The sequence below is a fragment of the Stegodyphus dumicola genome, chromosome 9, assembly GCF_044657685.1.
Source record: "Stegodyphus dumicola isolate Sdum_Otavi_A_Nest chromosome 9, ASM4465768v1".
NCBI lineage: Eukaryota > Metazoa > Arthropoda > Arachnida > Araneae > Eresidae > Stegodyphus > Stegodyphus dumicola.
Window position 1 is genome coordinate 113,552,930 of NC_140776.1, and position 18,153 is coordinate 113,571,082.

General features: G+C 29.7%; 1 protein-coding gene across 1 annotated transcript in view; it reads right to left on the reverse strand.

The window, feature by feature from the left end:
- Nucleotides 1-8,613: 8,613 nt before the first annotated feature.
- The window catches only part of LOC118202430 (diacylglycerol lipase-beta-like), a 116,011-nt gene continuing 106,471 nt past the window's right edge, over nt 8,614-18,153 (reverse strand). Inside the window, exon 13 of the mRNA XM_085823933.1 lies at nt 8,614-17,674. Coding sequence (XP_085680059.1) covers nt 17,536-17,674 — 139 coding nt within the window. The 3' untranslated portion in view covers nt 8,614-17,535. The remainder of the gene's footprint in view (nt 17,675-18,153) is intronic.

Genomic DNA, 18,153 nt, shown 5'->3' on the forward strand with positions numbered 1-18,153 from the left:
TTATTTATATTTTTATTTTAAGTACTTTTAAATATGATGGAAATAAAATAAATAATTAATGTATATAGTATTTGTGTGAATAAGTTTCGTAATGCACCACATATTGAATTAACAATGCTTGATATAAAAATCTACAAATGTCTACAATATAGCAAAGATAAATGAAATTTAATAAGATCAATAAAATGTAATAAGAAAAAATACAACTGAGATGAAACAAAATTTAACCAGAAAAAGTATTCTAACAATCATTAGCGGTGGGGGTAATGGAATTTGCCTAACAGATTTTCATTAATTCAATCAGTTTCATTAATTGCTGGGAAAAATTTTCATTAGCAAAGATGAAAAATTAAAAACTGGGAAATTCAGTGATCTGCCACGAGATGTGATGAAAAAAGTTATTGGCAGTTGAGGTAGGTGTATAGTCCTTTCAGTACTGGAGCACTTAAAATATAATGCAAGCCCAGAGACTTCACTAGTGGTTTCATACTAGGGAAGAGGGGTAGAGAACCTGAAACAATTCTATTGAAGATTCTCCTTCAAAGTAGGGATTCAGCTGGTCAAAGTCATACTGTCAGCTAGAGGATGATCACGGCCCATACCAATAACAAAAATTCATAAACTTGTACTGACATTACTATCAGGCAAATGAGATAAGTCACAACAACAAAAGTCAATTCTTGACGATACGTATCTTTTAACAGCTTTTCACAATTTGCTGAAATCCAGAGCTATAATTCATATAGAGAACTTCAAAATTCATTTTATAAACTCAAGATAGCATTATACTCAAAATACTCATGTACTATACTCAAAATCCATCTGAATTTTAATTTTCAGGTGCATGACTTAGATATTCATAAGCTTGTCATCTCAGCAAAGGAAATAGGGCTGTTTTTAATTAAAAGCTCAACTTACAAACAATAGTCACAATTACATATAATAAATATGGATGACAAAATGTGTACTTTTAATAAAAGTAATATTTGCTCTTAATATGAGAATTTTTTTCATGTTTACGCACGTATTTATATGAAATCAAACTATATCACAACTATATGCATTTGATTTCCATATAGCTAGAAATATAAGATAATACTCACAGTGCTAAAAATATTCTTAATATAGATATATAAGTTTTTTGCTCAATCAAATAAAGAGATAATGTAATAGTTAAAACTTATTACTGAGTGCCTGCTCAGTGCTTATTAATAAACATAGATCAAATGAAAATGAGTCATGAAATGGAATTTGAACTGTAAGTAATGAAGAAAGTAAAGACGGAAGCAACAATGATAGTAATAGTAATGTTTCAAATGAAGAACCAAACAATACCTGGTGGCTTCAAATGAAGATACTACAAACCACTTTTATAGACCTAAGATACGTAAGATAGTTAATGATCTAAAAATTATTCATTATCTGAAGAACTGGCAGCATCTTAATGTTTTGACCAAAATTTTGGTAAAAACAATATACACCCACATAAATATAGTATAAATCCAGTATTTGCCAGTTTTATTAGTGACCAAAGTGCCTAGGGAAATATATCATTTGGGCACCATAAAAAAGAAGGATACTTTTAAGCACTGAAATTTTAACAGAAATGGAAAATAAATAAATAAAAACTTTATTTAAAAAAAAAAAATTCTTACTTAAAAAGAATTGCAATTTATTTTTCAGGTGGCCATTAAATCGGCAATAGCAATGTGGCATCAAAAACATTATCATGGCCTCTATATTGCTATCACATGAACTCAGCCATATAACTGTGCAAATGTTGATAAGCCATTCAAAATCTGTAGAGATTGCAGATTTTAATCAATACAGATATTGTATCAATATGATAATGCTTTACTACAGTGGATGACCAATATAGAGGCTTTTCTCTTTCTGGCAATTATTTACAATACACTTCCATACGGCTTCTATGGTGGTATAAATCTTGATTCCATGTCCACTTTCACAAATTTGAGTGGAAGATAAAATATTTTATTCTAGTAAGAAAGCAAAAACTTAATTTTCACATGATGATAAACACTCATTACACTGAATCTGACGCAAAAAGATTTACTTTCAAATGAAAGAAAAATGGGAACTACTCTCATATACGCCCTCAGTTGGCAAAAAATTTCTTGCCAAACATTTTTGGCGAGAAACTCCATGCCACCATATTACTACCTAAATTTTTGTCTACATTTTGAACTTTAAGCCTAAAATGTCTGCAAAAACGCGATTTTCCCATATGCAAAAAACCATGTTTTGAACACACAATTTAAGTTAAAAACCCGAAACGAAAACAAAAAATGTAGATAGCAAAAACGTAAAGTTTCTAATAAAAAATCTTTGAGAAAAATTCATGTACACAACGATATGTTTTAACTTAAGAAAAAAGATCACAGAATTGCACAAACTATACAGAGAAAGAATCTACGAACTACGCACATCTAGCTTAAATAAATTAATATAACAATAAATTTCAAAGAATACCATGTGCACAGTGTCCTGTTTAAACTTAAAAAAATCTACGAATTGCACAATCTAGGCAGTAAAGGAATCTACAAACTATGCACACCTCGTTTTAATAAATTTCAAGAAAACCATGTACACAGCGTTCTGTTTCAACTTTAAAAAACATCTACGAATTGCACAATCTAGGCATTGCTCACTAATCAACAAAATAAACTAAAATAAATTTCAAACAATTCAAAAAACAACAATAATGACAGAAATTCATACTAAAAAAACAAGGAACATAGCATTCTACAAAATAAGAATAAAATAAAATGCACTTACCATGAATGAATGCTTCTTCGAATAACAGAAATACCAATTTCAAACATCACCAAAAGTTTGTTAAAAGCATCTCTACCCATCAGAACAACGATGGAAAAATATATGAACCACCACAAAAAACTCAAAAATCGCATTTCCGATTATAAGTAGACAACACAGCTTTAATATACCGCCATGTAATCTCTATCGCATTTATATGACAGCCTGACTTACTATCCACAAAATTGATACAGCATGGGTGTGTGTGTGATTATAGCAAAGCCTCGACGGCTATCTGCCTAATGGGAGGAAAGCCTTTGTGGAGGACTTTCTAAAGGAAACTGGCTCGTATACACGTTACACATGGGGAAAACCACGAAAACGCCCATGCAGCCTGCCCGTTCACGGGATTTGAACCTCGGACCGAACTACCAGTGTTCAGCGACTTTACCGCTCGGCCGCTGGTGGGCAAATTGATACAGTACAAAGTCCACAATCCAAACTCGTCGGGACCTCGGCAATTCCGGATTAGGGGGTTTTCTAGATTAGAGAAAATCAATTTAAATCTGGTAAGATGGCATGCAGAAATTATACAGTTAAAAATATGAAATTGTAATTTATGAAATAAAGAACAATTATGATCTAAAGGGTATCAAAATTTACCAAAAAAAAAAAAAAAAGCTTAATATTTACTTGTTTACTTTATTAAACATTTCTTTCAATGTAAGTTGTTTCAGATGCTTCCACAAAAAATTCCTTTTTCTTTTTTTCTTATGTAATTCAATGCCATACTCCTTGCATAATTTTGAGACGGATATGTCTTCATCCATTTTTTTGCAGCAAATCCACTTTTTGTTTGATGTACATCGAAACATGGTTTCGCTTTGTAGATCCTTTGGCAGCTCCAGAATTGGAAACTCTTTTTGACATAATCATAATATAATAATAAGTTCAAGCTTACTTTTTATAAAATTGCTCTAACAGTCTGCAAAAAATAATAAGCCAGATCCAATTAGAAGATTAAGGAACAGAGCAATCTGCAACATTAAATGAAATGCCTTAGATAATTTTAGCCTAGCTTATACTGTCCGTTATACATTAAACGTGCATGCGTAAATGCATACGCATAAAGTTTGTAGCTCTGAGGTCTGGATTATAGATCATTCCAGATTACAGACTTTGTACTGTACTATGTTTCACAAATAAATGTTCAAAACCTTCTTCTCCTAAATACTTGTAGAATTTCCAGCCACCTGAAAAAATAGTTGTACCAGGCCACATGACTAAAATTTTGCCAATTATTGCATCATAAATCATTTAAAACCACACACCTCACAGACCACCTAGCAACTAAAACCACTTACAGTAAAATCTTCAAAGTTTCCACGTAAAAAAAGTTGCCATAGAAATCAACATCACCCCCAAAACCATCGCAGAACATGCAATCGCGCCAAAACCAGCGCACAACACATATTGTCGCATTTGGCGACCTGAGGGCGCATATAAGAGTAGTACCGAAAAATTATTTCACAATTCTTATTACATTATTCTGGTTTTGATTTTAACTCACACATGTACTTTACAAGCATGAAGATGTGTAACTGAAGAAAAATCTCAAATTAAAATTTAAAGTTCGTGTGCAAATCATTCATATGGGAGAATGGAATGTGATAAAATTTTTACTTGGTTTGGGATTTGCTATATCATTTAATAATAAATGACACCAAATTTGGCAATTTCTCACTAATTGCCATAAAACCAACAAATAACTATAAATTGTATTCTTACTTCACAGCATTCAATTTTTCTCAAAACCTGCCAATGTAAAGGCAGTTAGCTCACTGATAATGATGAAAGATGTACTGGCTATTTGCCTAAAAGAGCTATTTCAGTGCAAGGTTGTTTTTTTTTTATTAATTCATGCAGGGCTTAACTTCTAAAAGTAAAAATGCCAGAGCCCTATGGAAGATGGTCAGGAAAGAGGAATGATGGTAAATAAATAAATAAAATGACTTTTAAATTTATTAATAATTTTAAAATTAAATAGTTAATGGTAAACGAATTAATTATTATTTAATCGGTAATTATTGTTTAATTCATTCATAATTAATTTATTATTATTTATTTAAATGATTAATGTAATTAAATAATTAAGCTTAAATAAAATGTAAGGAGATAAATTAAAATTTAATAAGCCATTTTTATTATAATTTTATTGCTAAAAATAAAATTTTCTAGACCAAATTTTCTACTGAAATTGTTGTTCAGTTACCTAAACAAAGGCCCAGAGACTTCTTATTTAGGGCTCCGGTGCGCTTCCACTAAAATTAGAATTTATCCCCCAAACTAAGAAGTACTGGAGCTGGGCTCCGGCATAATTTAAGCACTGAATTCATGGGAAAGACAAACTCACAAGCAGTTAGCTCATAACTGGAGATGAAGTCAGAAGAGAATGTGTAAAATACTTTTTAAAACTTCCATCTCCTCGTATGCCAGTAAAAAGCTTGGAGTACTTTATTATTTAAATTGCAAAACAGATGAGTATTATTTTCTAGTTCCATTGAAAAGTATGATGGGAAATGGAATCTGATAGTTTCCTTTTTGTTTCCCAACAACTAACTTTTCAGGACAACTAAAAGACATGTTTTGCAAAGACTTATCTGCCATTTCTATCAAAATACATTGTTACATGAACCACCACCATGTGACAGATACTGTAATACAGGATAGAATACAAAGCTGTGACATCTAAATGTAAATGACAATTTAAAGGATGACCGAAGTACTAATATGCTTGATATACCTTACTAGTTATTACTGGAAATGAAATCTTGTTAGTACATAAATGTTGATATTACAACATGCTTTTCTTTCTTTTTACAGTCAAAAGTCTTTAATCCGGACTCGTCGGGACTTCGGCGATTCCAGATTATAGATCATCAGTTTAAATCTGGTAAGATGGCATGCAGAAATTATAAAATTGAAAATATAAAACCGTAATTTATGAAATAAAGAGCAATTATGATCTAAAGGGTATCAAAATTTACAAAAAAAAAAAGCTTAATATTCATTTGTTTACTTTATTAAACATTTCTTTCAACGCGCGCAAGCGTAAAGCATACATTACGCATAGCCGAAATTAGAAAATTGCAACCAGAAAACCGATTTGTATTCGTGATATTTATAATGACGAGGAATTTGATTTAAATCATATCAAAGACGGAGTACATCGAAATGAAATACTACATTTAGTAAGGAATTATAAGCCGAATATAATAAAAACATCTGCCCTGAAGATAACGATAGTGCTGACAGATTAACTTCCAGTTCATTGCGCGCCGCGGTGTTCCCCCCCGCGCACAGAGCAGCGTGAAATTGATAAACAGATTTCGGAACGGTTAGATATAAACAAAGGATATGCCTTTATCCATTTTTTACAGCAATTCCACTTTTTGTTTGATGGACATCTAAACCTACTTTCGTTTTGTAGATCCTTTGGAAGCTCCAGCATCGGAAATTCTATTTGACATAATCGAAAGTTCAAGCTTACTTTTATAAAATTGCTCTTACAGTCTGCAAAAAATAATAAGCCGAATCCAATTCGAAGATTAAGGAACAACGCAATCATCAACATTAACTGAAATAGATAATTAGATAATTTTAGCTTATACCGTCCGTTATACATTAAACGCGCACGCATGCACAGTCGTAAAGGTCTTACACGCACGCATAAACGCCTATGCGCATGCGTCAATGCGCAGAAAGTTTTTAGCTTTGAGGTCCGGATTATAGATCATTTCGGATTATGGGTGTCCGAATTAACAACTTTTGTAATTATGACTTAACCTAAATATTATTTAATAAAATTCTCATTGATGTAAATTACTTCGTCCAGTGGCTCTTTGAAACAATATTGTCATGAATGAAAGTCATGAATATTGTCATGAATGAAAGAGGCCTACAACTTTCAGTTACGATTTCATTATCACATCCTGTGATCTTTGATTATGGAGGATCATGTTTATGTTCTGAAACCAAGAGATCTTAATCTATTCCTCAACAAATTACTAACATGATTCTGTCCATGCCATAAGTTATGCATCAAAATATCATGGATAGCAGGGGATGCATGTGTGCATTGAGAAATATGGTGATGAGACTGAAGGTGATTACCAATTGAACTGAAAGCGACTTACATTTATACAATTCATTTTTATCAATGAGATATCTACATATCTGTACTTACAATGAAAATTAATATATCCACTTAAACATTAAAATCTTTGTGGACACTGCATTTAAAGTAAAATGATCGTGGATATTAAAATATTACAAAAAATAAATTTATATTTATAGACTTTGATTTGTCATACACCTTTTATTATACTTAGATTAATCTATGATTCTGTTTTCCCTTGGGAACCACTGCTCTAGTACAACAAATAAAAATCCTAAAATTTAATTTTTACTAATTCCAGACCAAGTTAAGAACACTGAATAATAAAATCAGACAAGATTATAAGCCCTATTAATATATATATATATATACATTTTTTTAAAATCAGTTAGTAAAGTACTGGAAGAAATAAAATTATGCTTAAATTATAACTGGTTATTTTTTTAAATTAAAATTTTATTATATTTTATAGTTTCCAAATATGCATTTATTTGAATTATTTCATACATCATCCAGAAAAATCTTATGGACGGAACATAAAATGGAGATTGAGTGCACAGAAATTTATTTTAAAAGACTTGAATGGTATTCATCAAATTCAGAATGAAAAAAAAATGTGAGCTTACAAAAGGAGTAGAAATGCTAACTCTGTATAACTTTGAATTTTTTTGGAAATATATTGCAGTTATCATGGATGACACATTTGATGGCTTAATTTTTCCTGATTTTGATAAAAAATGTAATGTAAATAGTCTTCCAAAACATCTAAAAACTTAATATTCCATGACTATATAGTTCAACATTATATAATATACATTTCAAAAATGCTATTTCAATCAATTTTGAATCAATGAGAATGAGAACATACTCTAACAACAAGATTATTTTATAGGTTTTAATAATACACCTTCTTCCTGCCATTCTAAAAATTAAATTAGATTGCATATAACAATTTCATACAAATCTGAAGTCCACATAAAAATTTTCTGTCTTAAAATCTCACATAATTTTGAGTGCTTCTCAGTTACAATCAGGAATGATTTCAGCAGTAACTGTTTCATGACTAGTAGACTATAAATTCATCTAACTATATAAACATTACTTTGAATCTCAAGTTTAACTAAACTAAATTTCTTTATTTTACAAGAGATTAAAATTACTGCAATAAGGGGGAATCAAAATTATGCTTTTCATTAACATCTGGAAATTTTGTTCCATGTGGAAAAAAGAATCAGGCTTTGGTGATGATAATATTAAGGATAAATAATAATTTTTGTATGTTTATAAAATCAATGTAACACAGCATTTTTGATAATTATGATAAACATCTCATAAATCAACAGCAATGGCATAGCCTTCTTTTCATAAGATGTAATCTCTCTCTCTCAAAAATAAATAAATAAATAAAATAAAATATACCAGAAAATAAAAGTGATAAAATTTTCCATAAAATTATAAGTTATCCATTATTCAATTATCTTCTTTCATTTCTTTCTTTTTTTAAACTTGCGTGTGTGGGAGGGAATCTCTTAAAATAAAAGCAGACTAAATAAAGCACATAAGGATTATCACAAAATATCGAAGCAGATTCTGAAACCCCAGTAAAGATAATAGTTTAAACTTAATAACATCAAAAATTCACAATTATTGATAACAGAAAGTGAAATTATTTATTTATTATTATTATTTAAGAAACACAAATTCAGGCCACAGAAATTTTAAAAGTTAGCATTACTTTATAGTTTTAAAACCATAACACATGACAGCTGTAAAAGCTATGCACAACTAATAAATAATATACAGCATAACTATGTCATTTTATAGTAAAACCTTATTTTTCTATAAAACATATTAGAAAAATGAGATCCAAATATGGTTTGATTTATCATTCTATAATCATTTTACAATCATTTTATGAATTTTTTTTTTTACACTACATTTTACAAAGACTTAAAAAGAATATACAGCAAATGAATTCAAAATCATAGTGAAGAATTGTTTGCAATAAAATTCAAATCTAGCACTTGTCAAACAGGAAGCCAGATGGTTAACTGTTGTTATCAATATTTAGAAAGCACCTCCAAATCTAGATCATTCCTATTTTGTATTAAACATTTTCTTCAATTCTTCAATTAAAAATATTAATTTCTCATTTAAAACCTTCATAGATGCTAAATATTATTAACTTAAATATAACACTGCTAGCATGTTTGTAAAATCAATATCAACTATTAAAAAATCGGTTTCATAAGCACAATATTCATTCATAGATCTTCTTTTCATGCAGATTACATATATTTTAAGGAATGTGCTAACAGTGATGAAAATTAAATAGCACACAGTGGTCTTTAAACAGAATGAATTAATATCACATTAAAACATTAAACTTTGAACTATACAATAAGATACTCCAACTTCATACCCCCCAAAAAAAGTTTATTACTAAAAACTTTTCTTAAAAGCAACTAAAAGTTTTATAAATTAACAAAAACTTAATAAATTTAATGCTAACAATAACACAAGTACAGTGGAATTATTAAAACACAAAAACAAAGATTTTTCTGCTGAACATTACATACATTCAAAGTTAAGAGACATGAAATATTTTCAATGCTCTTAGCACTATATACAGTAAATAATACAGGATTTCTACAATAAAAAGAAATTATGATTTAAAATTTATATAACAAGTACACTTAATGTACTTACTTGAGCTCTGAAAAATGTTTTAACATTTTTAAATATATGGTAATATGAATTCGACCCGAGTTTTATAGGAATGTAATTATGACCTCACCTAAATATTATTTAATAAAATTCTCATTGATGTAAATTACTTCGTCCAGTGGCTCTTTGAAACAATATTGTTTCCCATTTAATGTTAATATTTTTAAACTTGTTATAAAAAGACCTTCATAATTAATTACACACTTCTAAAAAGATGAAAACATTCAAGAAACCAATCCTTTTGAACTTAACCCTCTAAGTGGCAAGGCCGTAAATGTACAGCCTACAATATTTTTGTGATATCTATAAGAACATACATATTAAAATATGTCAACGAAATTAAGGCAATATATCAAAAGCACACAAATCCAGGTATGTAATACCAGAAGAAATATATTAAAATTATATTAAAATCAAAAAAATAATTTATTTTCATAGTAGTTTTGGGAAATTTGTGCTTTCTTAGTGAAAACCCTGGCCAATCAGAGGGTTAAATTGTATAAAAATTACAATTCTAAAAGAAAACATCATTTTTGCTGATAAATAAACATTTACAAATACTTAGTCATCCCATTTTTTTTTTAAATTCTTATCTTTTACTTATTTTTTTATTTTTTAAATATTTAAGCTTCAGTCATGAAGTTTTGCATTTACGTTAGTTCTTATTAGCTTTATTTTTAAAGTGGTTTACTTATCCTTACTAGTGATTTATATATACTTACTATTTAAAGTGATTTACTCAATGCTTTTTATAAAATTCAGATTGTGATAGTGGTTTTGAGAACAAAATATTCTACAGAAGAAGATAATATATTTCCTTGGAAAAAAATTCTGCTAATCCAAATAATTTTCTTCATGAACAGACCTACAGCAATTGTAATTTCTGATGATTCACTAAAACGTCTCACATAAATCTCTATAACAATGTAATATTTTAGGACAATCAAGATAATGCTTTCTTTAACAAATACTTAAAAAGTATCATCAGCATGGTAGCACTGCTTGGAAAAATAGTCTGAATCTTTTATCATAGGAATGATTTTTGCAAAATGTCAGTAAAAATTCAAGAAAGTAAATAACTCGTTATGACATCACATTAATTAAATACAATTGAAAATAATAATTATTTACTTTCAGTTAAAACAAATCTTCATGTGTATACATTAACCTTTTCCACACCTTAATGTTTTTTTTTTCCTTACTTACCAACAATTCTTTAATTCATTTACCAAACAGATAAAAAAAGAGGGTCTCAATATAAAGTTGTATTAAAACTGTGCAGAGTGTGTAACAGATATTTTTTCGATTATATTAAGTAGTAGGATAGTAAATAAATATAAATTTATATGTTTAATCAATTTATTTACCTTAATTGTTTATAATTTTTCAAAGTATCATATTTTTTAAAACATTCTCCTGGATAAAGACAGGGTTTCCTAACACAAGTATCACAATAGAATGTTTTTTTTTCTCATTCCTTTGACCTTCCAGTTGGAACACACCAAACAGTCCTTGTGTTTTTTTATGAGAAAAAATGAGTCTTCCCATCTAAACATTAGATAGTATCATCTGTGGATAATCATCCGTGTTTTTTGTGTAGGAGCACGAAAGTCTTTGATTAGACTCGTCAATAAATTTTCTCTATAATCTAATATGATAGTCAGTTTCTTTATTTCTTTTTCACTAGTATTTTCAGTCATCTTTGATCTTTTTCTCAGAGGATGTGAAACAGTAGATTGTTTTGTACTAAACATTGTGACTCTTTTGTCACGCCGTGTTACCAACGTTTTTTCTTTTCTATAAGCAATTTTAAGTCTAACAGCTAATTATTTATTATTATTTTTTTCTGGAAGTCCTTTTCGATTAGTCATAATTGTTCCAGTAAGAACGCAATTGGGTTTTAGAAGTTCTGCACCTAAAGTGGGGGTTTGTATAAAATCTGTCAGTAAAAACACTATATCCTTCAGGAATCAAATGTCATAAATTTCGATAGAGTTGCATCACAATTCTGCTAGTGAAATTAAGATCTGGTCTAATTAAGCCGTATGTTGTAATTTTACCATAATATGGAACAAATGTATATAAATAACTTGTCTTAGAATTTGCTAAAACATAAACTCGAAGTTCCCATTTTGTTAGTTTTTTAGGGTTAGACATGGGAAAGATTATTTTCTCCTTGAACGAGATTGTAGATTTGTCAACTGCCAAATTTTCGCGATATATATAATTTTCCATAAATTTTTGGTTTAGGTGATCCAGAAAGCTGATCACTCTTTCCATCCTTGTCCTCGTCTTGCGAGTGTTTTGCGGAATTGTTTCCAAATGTAGTGACCAAAATATTTTGAAAAAACGTTTGTTACAAAAAATGTTTCTAAAAAATGACATCTTCAAATGAAATGCTTGAGATCAGTATGATTTCAAAGCTGATGAAACAACAAGACCCATATTTATGACGACACTAGTAAAGGCCCTCATTTCACTCTCAGTGACAATCTTTCCAATTTGTTGACAATTGACAATCTTTCCAAAATCTTTACATCTTTCCAATTTTACCAAATAGAATATTTGCTCGGTGTTTTTTCTGATATTATTTTTGCTACATGTGCATTAGTTTCACTCACTATTTTTTAGTAGAGTAGGAGCTAAAAACGACTAAAAAAATTCTAGAGTTAATGTGCAGCTGGATGGAACTTGTGGCCCAACAACATTTTAACCAACTGAGAATTTTATGTTATGACGATAATTGTCTCAGTGACATTTGTCCATAATGTTTCATCATTTCCAACAAACTGCCTATTATATGTAGAAATAGACAGTTGCTAATTGCTATTGTCATTTACCATTTATAAGTCTTCTTACAAAAATTTCCTCGTCAGATCGGTCTCGGTTTGAGAAGGAACTGAAAACAATAGCTCAGACGCTTTTGTAAAATTTTTATCATCTTCCAATAATTCAAATTCATTATCTATTTGCGTCATACATTCGTCATCACTACTTTTATATTCATTGGTGAATTATTGTTTTTGTCTTGATTCAAGGCATCTATACTTTTATACTTATTAGCACATAAAATAAATATAGCAGTTCAATTATTATTATCTTAATTAAAACATATGTTTTTATGTAAACAAAATATCAAAGATGGCAAAAAATATGATTTTTCTCTAAAGCGTCGGGAACTTGCTTTCCTAAAGAGAGCACTACTGTGACAAGGTCATGCAGATATTCCTTATCTTGCCCTCCAAGGAATAGTTCCCAGACAAAGGGACTCTTGCACGGGGCTTTAAATGCAGTTTGGAGATTGCAACTGTACCTGCTTCTTACCCGAGGGGATATTCTCGTTATGATTTAGCCTGTGACAAGTGACGGGGTAGTCAAGGTTTGGACATCATGAAGCGACGTTGTTTCAAGAAAAGCGTAGCTGAATACCTCAGTAAGTGTATACAGGGGTTCGAAATTATCGTCTGCATGTTCAACGATTTAACTTTACCAAGCTAGAAGACCGTACGTCCACTGGAATACTGGAGGTAGCATTGTTGGCTTGGAGTATCTTCTTGTGCTAGGAGATTTAGCAGCGACTAATCTCTCCGAATATGCTGTTGTTTTAGCACAGTGCATTTGTAACCGTTTAGCAGTACTATTGAATTAAGTGTTATCCGCATACCAGATCAATGTAATCTTAACTTCTTAAATTTATATTTTTATTAAAATTTTTGCTATTGTTTTATAACTTAAGTTTGGAGTCATTTCAACCCTGAAATACAGCAGAGGCTTTGGGTAGCGTGTTTGACCACTACACCATACTACAAACGATTTTTTGGATCCTAATGTAAAAATAACACTAAAAAGAATTAAAAATAATATAAATTGGCCAAATATGATAAATTTAGTCTTTGTTTACATAGTACAAAAAATCTGGAAAAAAAAAGTTTTAAACATTTTCAATTATTTTGGAAATTACCATGTATAATGTCGAGTCTAGCTCGACAAAGGAGTTGGTGCAAGAAATACGATGTCAAGCCACACTCGACATAGGAGTCCTAAGGGTTAACAGCCCATCACTGGCAAAGCAACTAAAAACTGCAGTAATACAAGTTTGAAATCCTGACATCCAAAATTAGCTTAATCTCTCCCCTTTTCCTTGTTTTTTTTTTGGGGGGGGGGGAAGATGCATGTGTTTTCAACATGAATAATATAAATATAAGGCAATTTCTCTCAGAAAATTAAAAAATTCTCTTTAAGAATTTGCTTTGATAAATTAACTTGCTTATATTTACAATATGCGCAATTTCAACTTTAAGCTTAAATTATTCTAGCAGCTATTTATAAACAGGCAATTTTATTTGTAACTTGAACTAAGAACCACTGGATTAAATAATTTTTCTTTTACCTATATGCCTTGAAACATGACACATAGCTATCTAGAACTAGAATTTGATAAAAATTGAAATACTTTCATAAAAACAGAATTCTGCAACAAAACTAGCAACATATGAAATTTAAAATAAGAATTTAACAAGACAAAAACTAAAAATATTTTCATTCAAACTTCTTGGCACAGTATATATAAGCAGGGATTTAATTAAAGAGAAAGTTGTGCCAGGCATCAATCATTGCAAATATTAGTAAAAGAAAATAAATAAAAGTTATGACACACATTAAAATTAAACTTATGACAAAATAAATAACTAAAGAAGCTCTATCATCATCATTAAAAATAAATGCAATAAACACAAATCTTGTTTGGTAAATTAAAACGCTTCATCCATATTCTATCTTGCTCAACTTGTCTACAAATACTAAAATATTTGATAAAAAGCTGAATATTTGTACAGTACAAAGTTTGTAATCGATGTCCATTATCCGGAATGATCTATAATACGGACCTCAAAGTCACAAACTTTACGTATGCGCGTAATGTATGCTTTACGCATGCGCGCACTGAAAGAAATGTTTAATAAAGTAAACAAATAAATATTAAGCTTCTTTTTTTTTTTTTTTTTGTAAATTTTGATACCCTTTAAGGCCATAATTGCTCTTTATTTCATAAATTACGGTTTCATATTTTTAATTGTATAATTTCTGCATGCCATCTTACCAGATTTAAATTAATGATCTATAATCCAGAAAAATCCCTAATCCGGAATCGCCGAAGTCCCGACGAGTCCGAATTACGGACTTTTCCCTCTCTCAATTTTGAATTTACATACGTATAATCTGTACAAGGTAATGGACAAAGATACATATGCACAATATAAAAAATGCCAAAAATGAAAAATGACAAGTATACATTTTTTAATCTCACAGGAAAATTATCAGTACTTTTTGCACAAGTCTACCTACATTATATCTAATTTCTTTAAAATCTAAGTAAAAAATATATATTTTAACAGTAAAATTAATACACACATAAAATTATATATTTTGATTATTGTCAGATAATTAAAAAATGGCAAAAAATTCAATTACAAAAAACAAATTAACAATTACAAAAATTACAATTTTAAGAAACAATATTAGATTGCAATGAACAAAATTGTAGATTTCAAGGAAGATTTGATGTATGTCCACTTTTTCAGGTCTCCCATACTCAAAGTGACAAGTATATTTTTTGCTGCACATCAATATTGCCCCAGTAACTGTTTTTGGTTATCACTTTTGAAGCCTTTTATAATATAATATGCAAATTAACTTCTCTCGAAATTTCAGTACTAAGGATGATACATTAGCAACATGTTAAAGAGAGCCATTAGCACAATGAGCTATATAGAAAATGATAAATCATTAAGAGCATAATGTGTTGAGATTGATACAGATGAAAATATAGTAAATTCAACAATGAATACAAAAAGGAAGAAATGCGATATCTACACTTCATGAAAGTTTGTTTCATGTAAAACTGAACCTTTACACGCAAAGTTCCTATAGTCACTGCTCTTCCATGTGTTGCCCATCAATGTTACACTTTGCATATTGCGGCAAATGTGTACAGACCATGTTCTCTGGTGTTCCTGACTTCAAACTGAAACTCCAAAGAGGAATACGACAAAAAGAAGGGTTAAAAGGATTTGCAGAAACTTGTGGAGCCACTTAGTAATGATATTATCATTTGGAAGAGTTAATACATTCACATGTGGATGTGAGAAAATGATGAATGAGTATGGGCAACCCATCACTTTAGATGCACAAGGGAGCATATTTCTTCTTCAAAAGTACTGAGAGTTCAAGATTGGCAGATCTTGCTTGTTACATGCAATCTTAATATCTTCTATACACATGTAAAAGAACAGTAACAATTTTTGATATCTCCATTATCCTTCATCAGAATGTCTGTTGACATGTGGCTAGTATTCTCTGTGACCTGCTCATAATATGAGGATACAAAAAGTTGTATGAAATTCACTCAAGAAACCTATAGGAACTAGAGATCAACAAAATTTCTCTGTTATGGGATTGAACAGAACCATTTATTCACTGAACTGAATCAGTTCCTTTTGATTCACTGATCACTAACAATTACCTTGATTAAAAACATCAAGAACAAGGAGTCAATCAAGAGCTGTTCATGAGGATAGAGTGAATAGTGGAAAGGAGTGAACGAACAATGGAATCAGAAGAACTGACTAAATCAAAACCTAAATCCCAAATATTCCTCAAAAATTTGGGAAATAATAAACTCACTTTTAACATGGGAGAATAAACATTCTTTTCTCCCCTAAAATGGGAATCAAACTTTCCTGGCATACTTCTTCCACTCTTTCTTGGCAAATCAGGCAGCTGCTCAATCAGTAAAGTGAATCAGTTTGTGAATGAATAGTACATCTCTATTTCTGGCATGCTTCCAATAAAAGTTCTCAGTGAACTGTAAAAGAGCAACTACTCCATTTTCTGAAATCAAGCTGTTGATTCACTCAGTAATGTATATTGCTTCCTTGAATCAGTACTCAGGCAGACTGACCAACTCTAAAGCATTCATTTCCACACAATTTTTGATAATATATGTGCAGATCCTTGCTCTGTTCTTTTATCAATAAATCTATTGGCAATATAAAGCTACTACACTCATGGGAAAAAAGTCACTGAAATTCATGGAAGCTATACTACAAAATGTAAAAATCAATCTGTGCTAACATGTGCCATTGTAATCATTATTAAATTTGAACAGTGGTGTAAAGTAAATGCTGTTTACCAGGCACTTGTAATTACTTTATACGCAATTACTTTATATATGTAATTACTTCATAAGTATTACAATGCCATTACCATTTGTAATTACTTTATATAATACTCATTTGTAATTATTTTATACATGTGATCCTCTACTTAAAAAACCCTATATAATTCTAAAATATACAGAAAAATAATTAAAGGATCAAACTTTACAGTTAAGATCCTCATTATAAGAATACTTTTAAAAACACTACAAATGAATACATCTAGCACTGGAAAAACTAAACCCCTGCTTATAATAGAAATTCTTAAGGACAAACAGAATAAATAATACATGAACAAAAATGTAACCATTTTAAACATGTTCTGCACATCATTATTTGTTTTTAACTTTATTCAGAAAATGTTTTTGATTAACTCACATGAAGAAAAATTACTTTACAATTAACGCAATATATTGCATAAAAGTTGTTTTGCACCTAAATCCAATGCTGCATACATTTTAATTTCCAGATAATAAAAGACACTTGTTTCATGTAATGCTAAATAATACATTTCATATTGTTCGATATATATATCAAACTAATTGATTAATGCTCCTTACAAACTTTGAAAATGGCAAACTGTACGTATTAGATTCTTAATAATATAGTATTTTTTCTTTTTAAACTAGCAACAAACATAGGTTATGGAATGAAATTTCCAGAATTACTTGTCAATTGCTTTAGAGCATTATACACTGCATGAGGCATGTGGTCTGATAACATTGTAGGACTAATTATGATCTGGTTGAAGTAATCAGCTGTTACCCATCGTCCTTGAAAACTGAAAGAAAAGGGTAAAAATAAGCATGAATCCAGAGAAAAAGAAGGAATGATGAGGTATAATACTAATAATATGTTTTTAATGTATATATAATACATGCGATTCAAGCTCATTGTTAGAAGGACCACAAATTATTATTCTTTAATTAAGTGCATAGTATTAGTGCATTAGAAATTATTTTAATTAATTAAAATATTGACAGAAATGTTTATAAAATTATCACTTAAATATATTATAAATCAAGTGATGTAATATAAAGTATTACAATTACTACTAAAAGATAAAATAAAAGTATGAATTATTAAGAAGTATGTATATTGCTTTTGAATTTTTCAATTAGTTAAGCAATGTAATGTTTCTGTTTGAAAGGTTAATTAAAATTGTATGAAAATCAAATGAACAGCAGCTGCAGAACTAGCAATTCACCAGGCTTCATGAATGACAAATGAAAATCTTATGCCTTGAGAAATGGTAACACT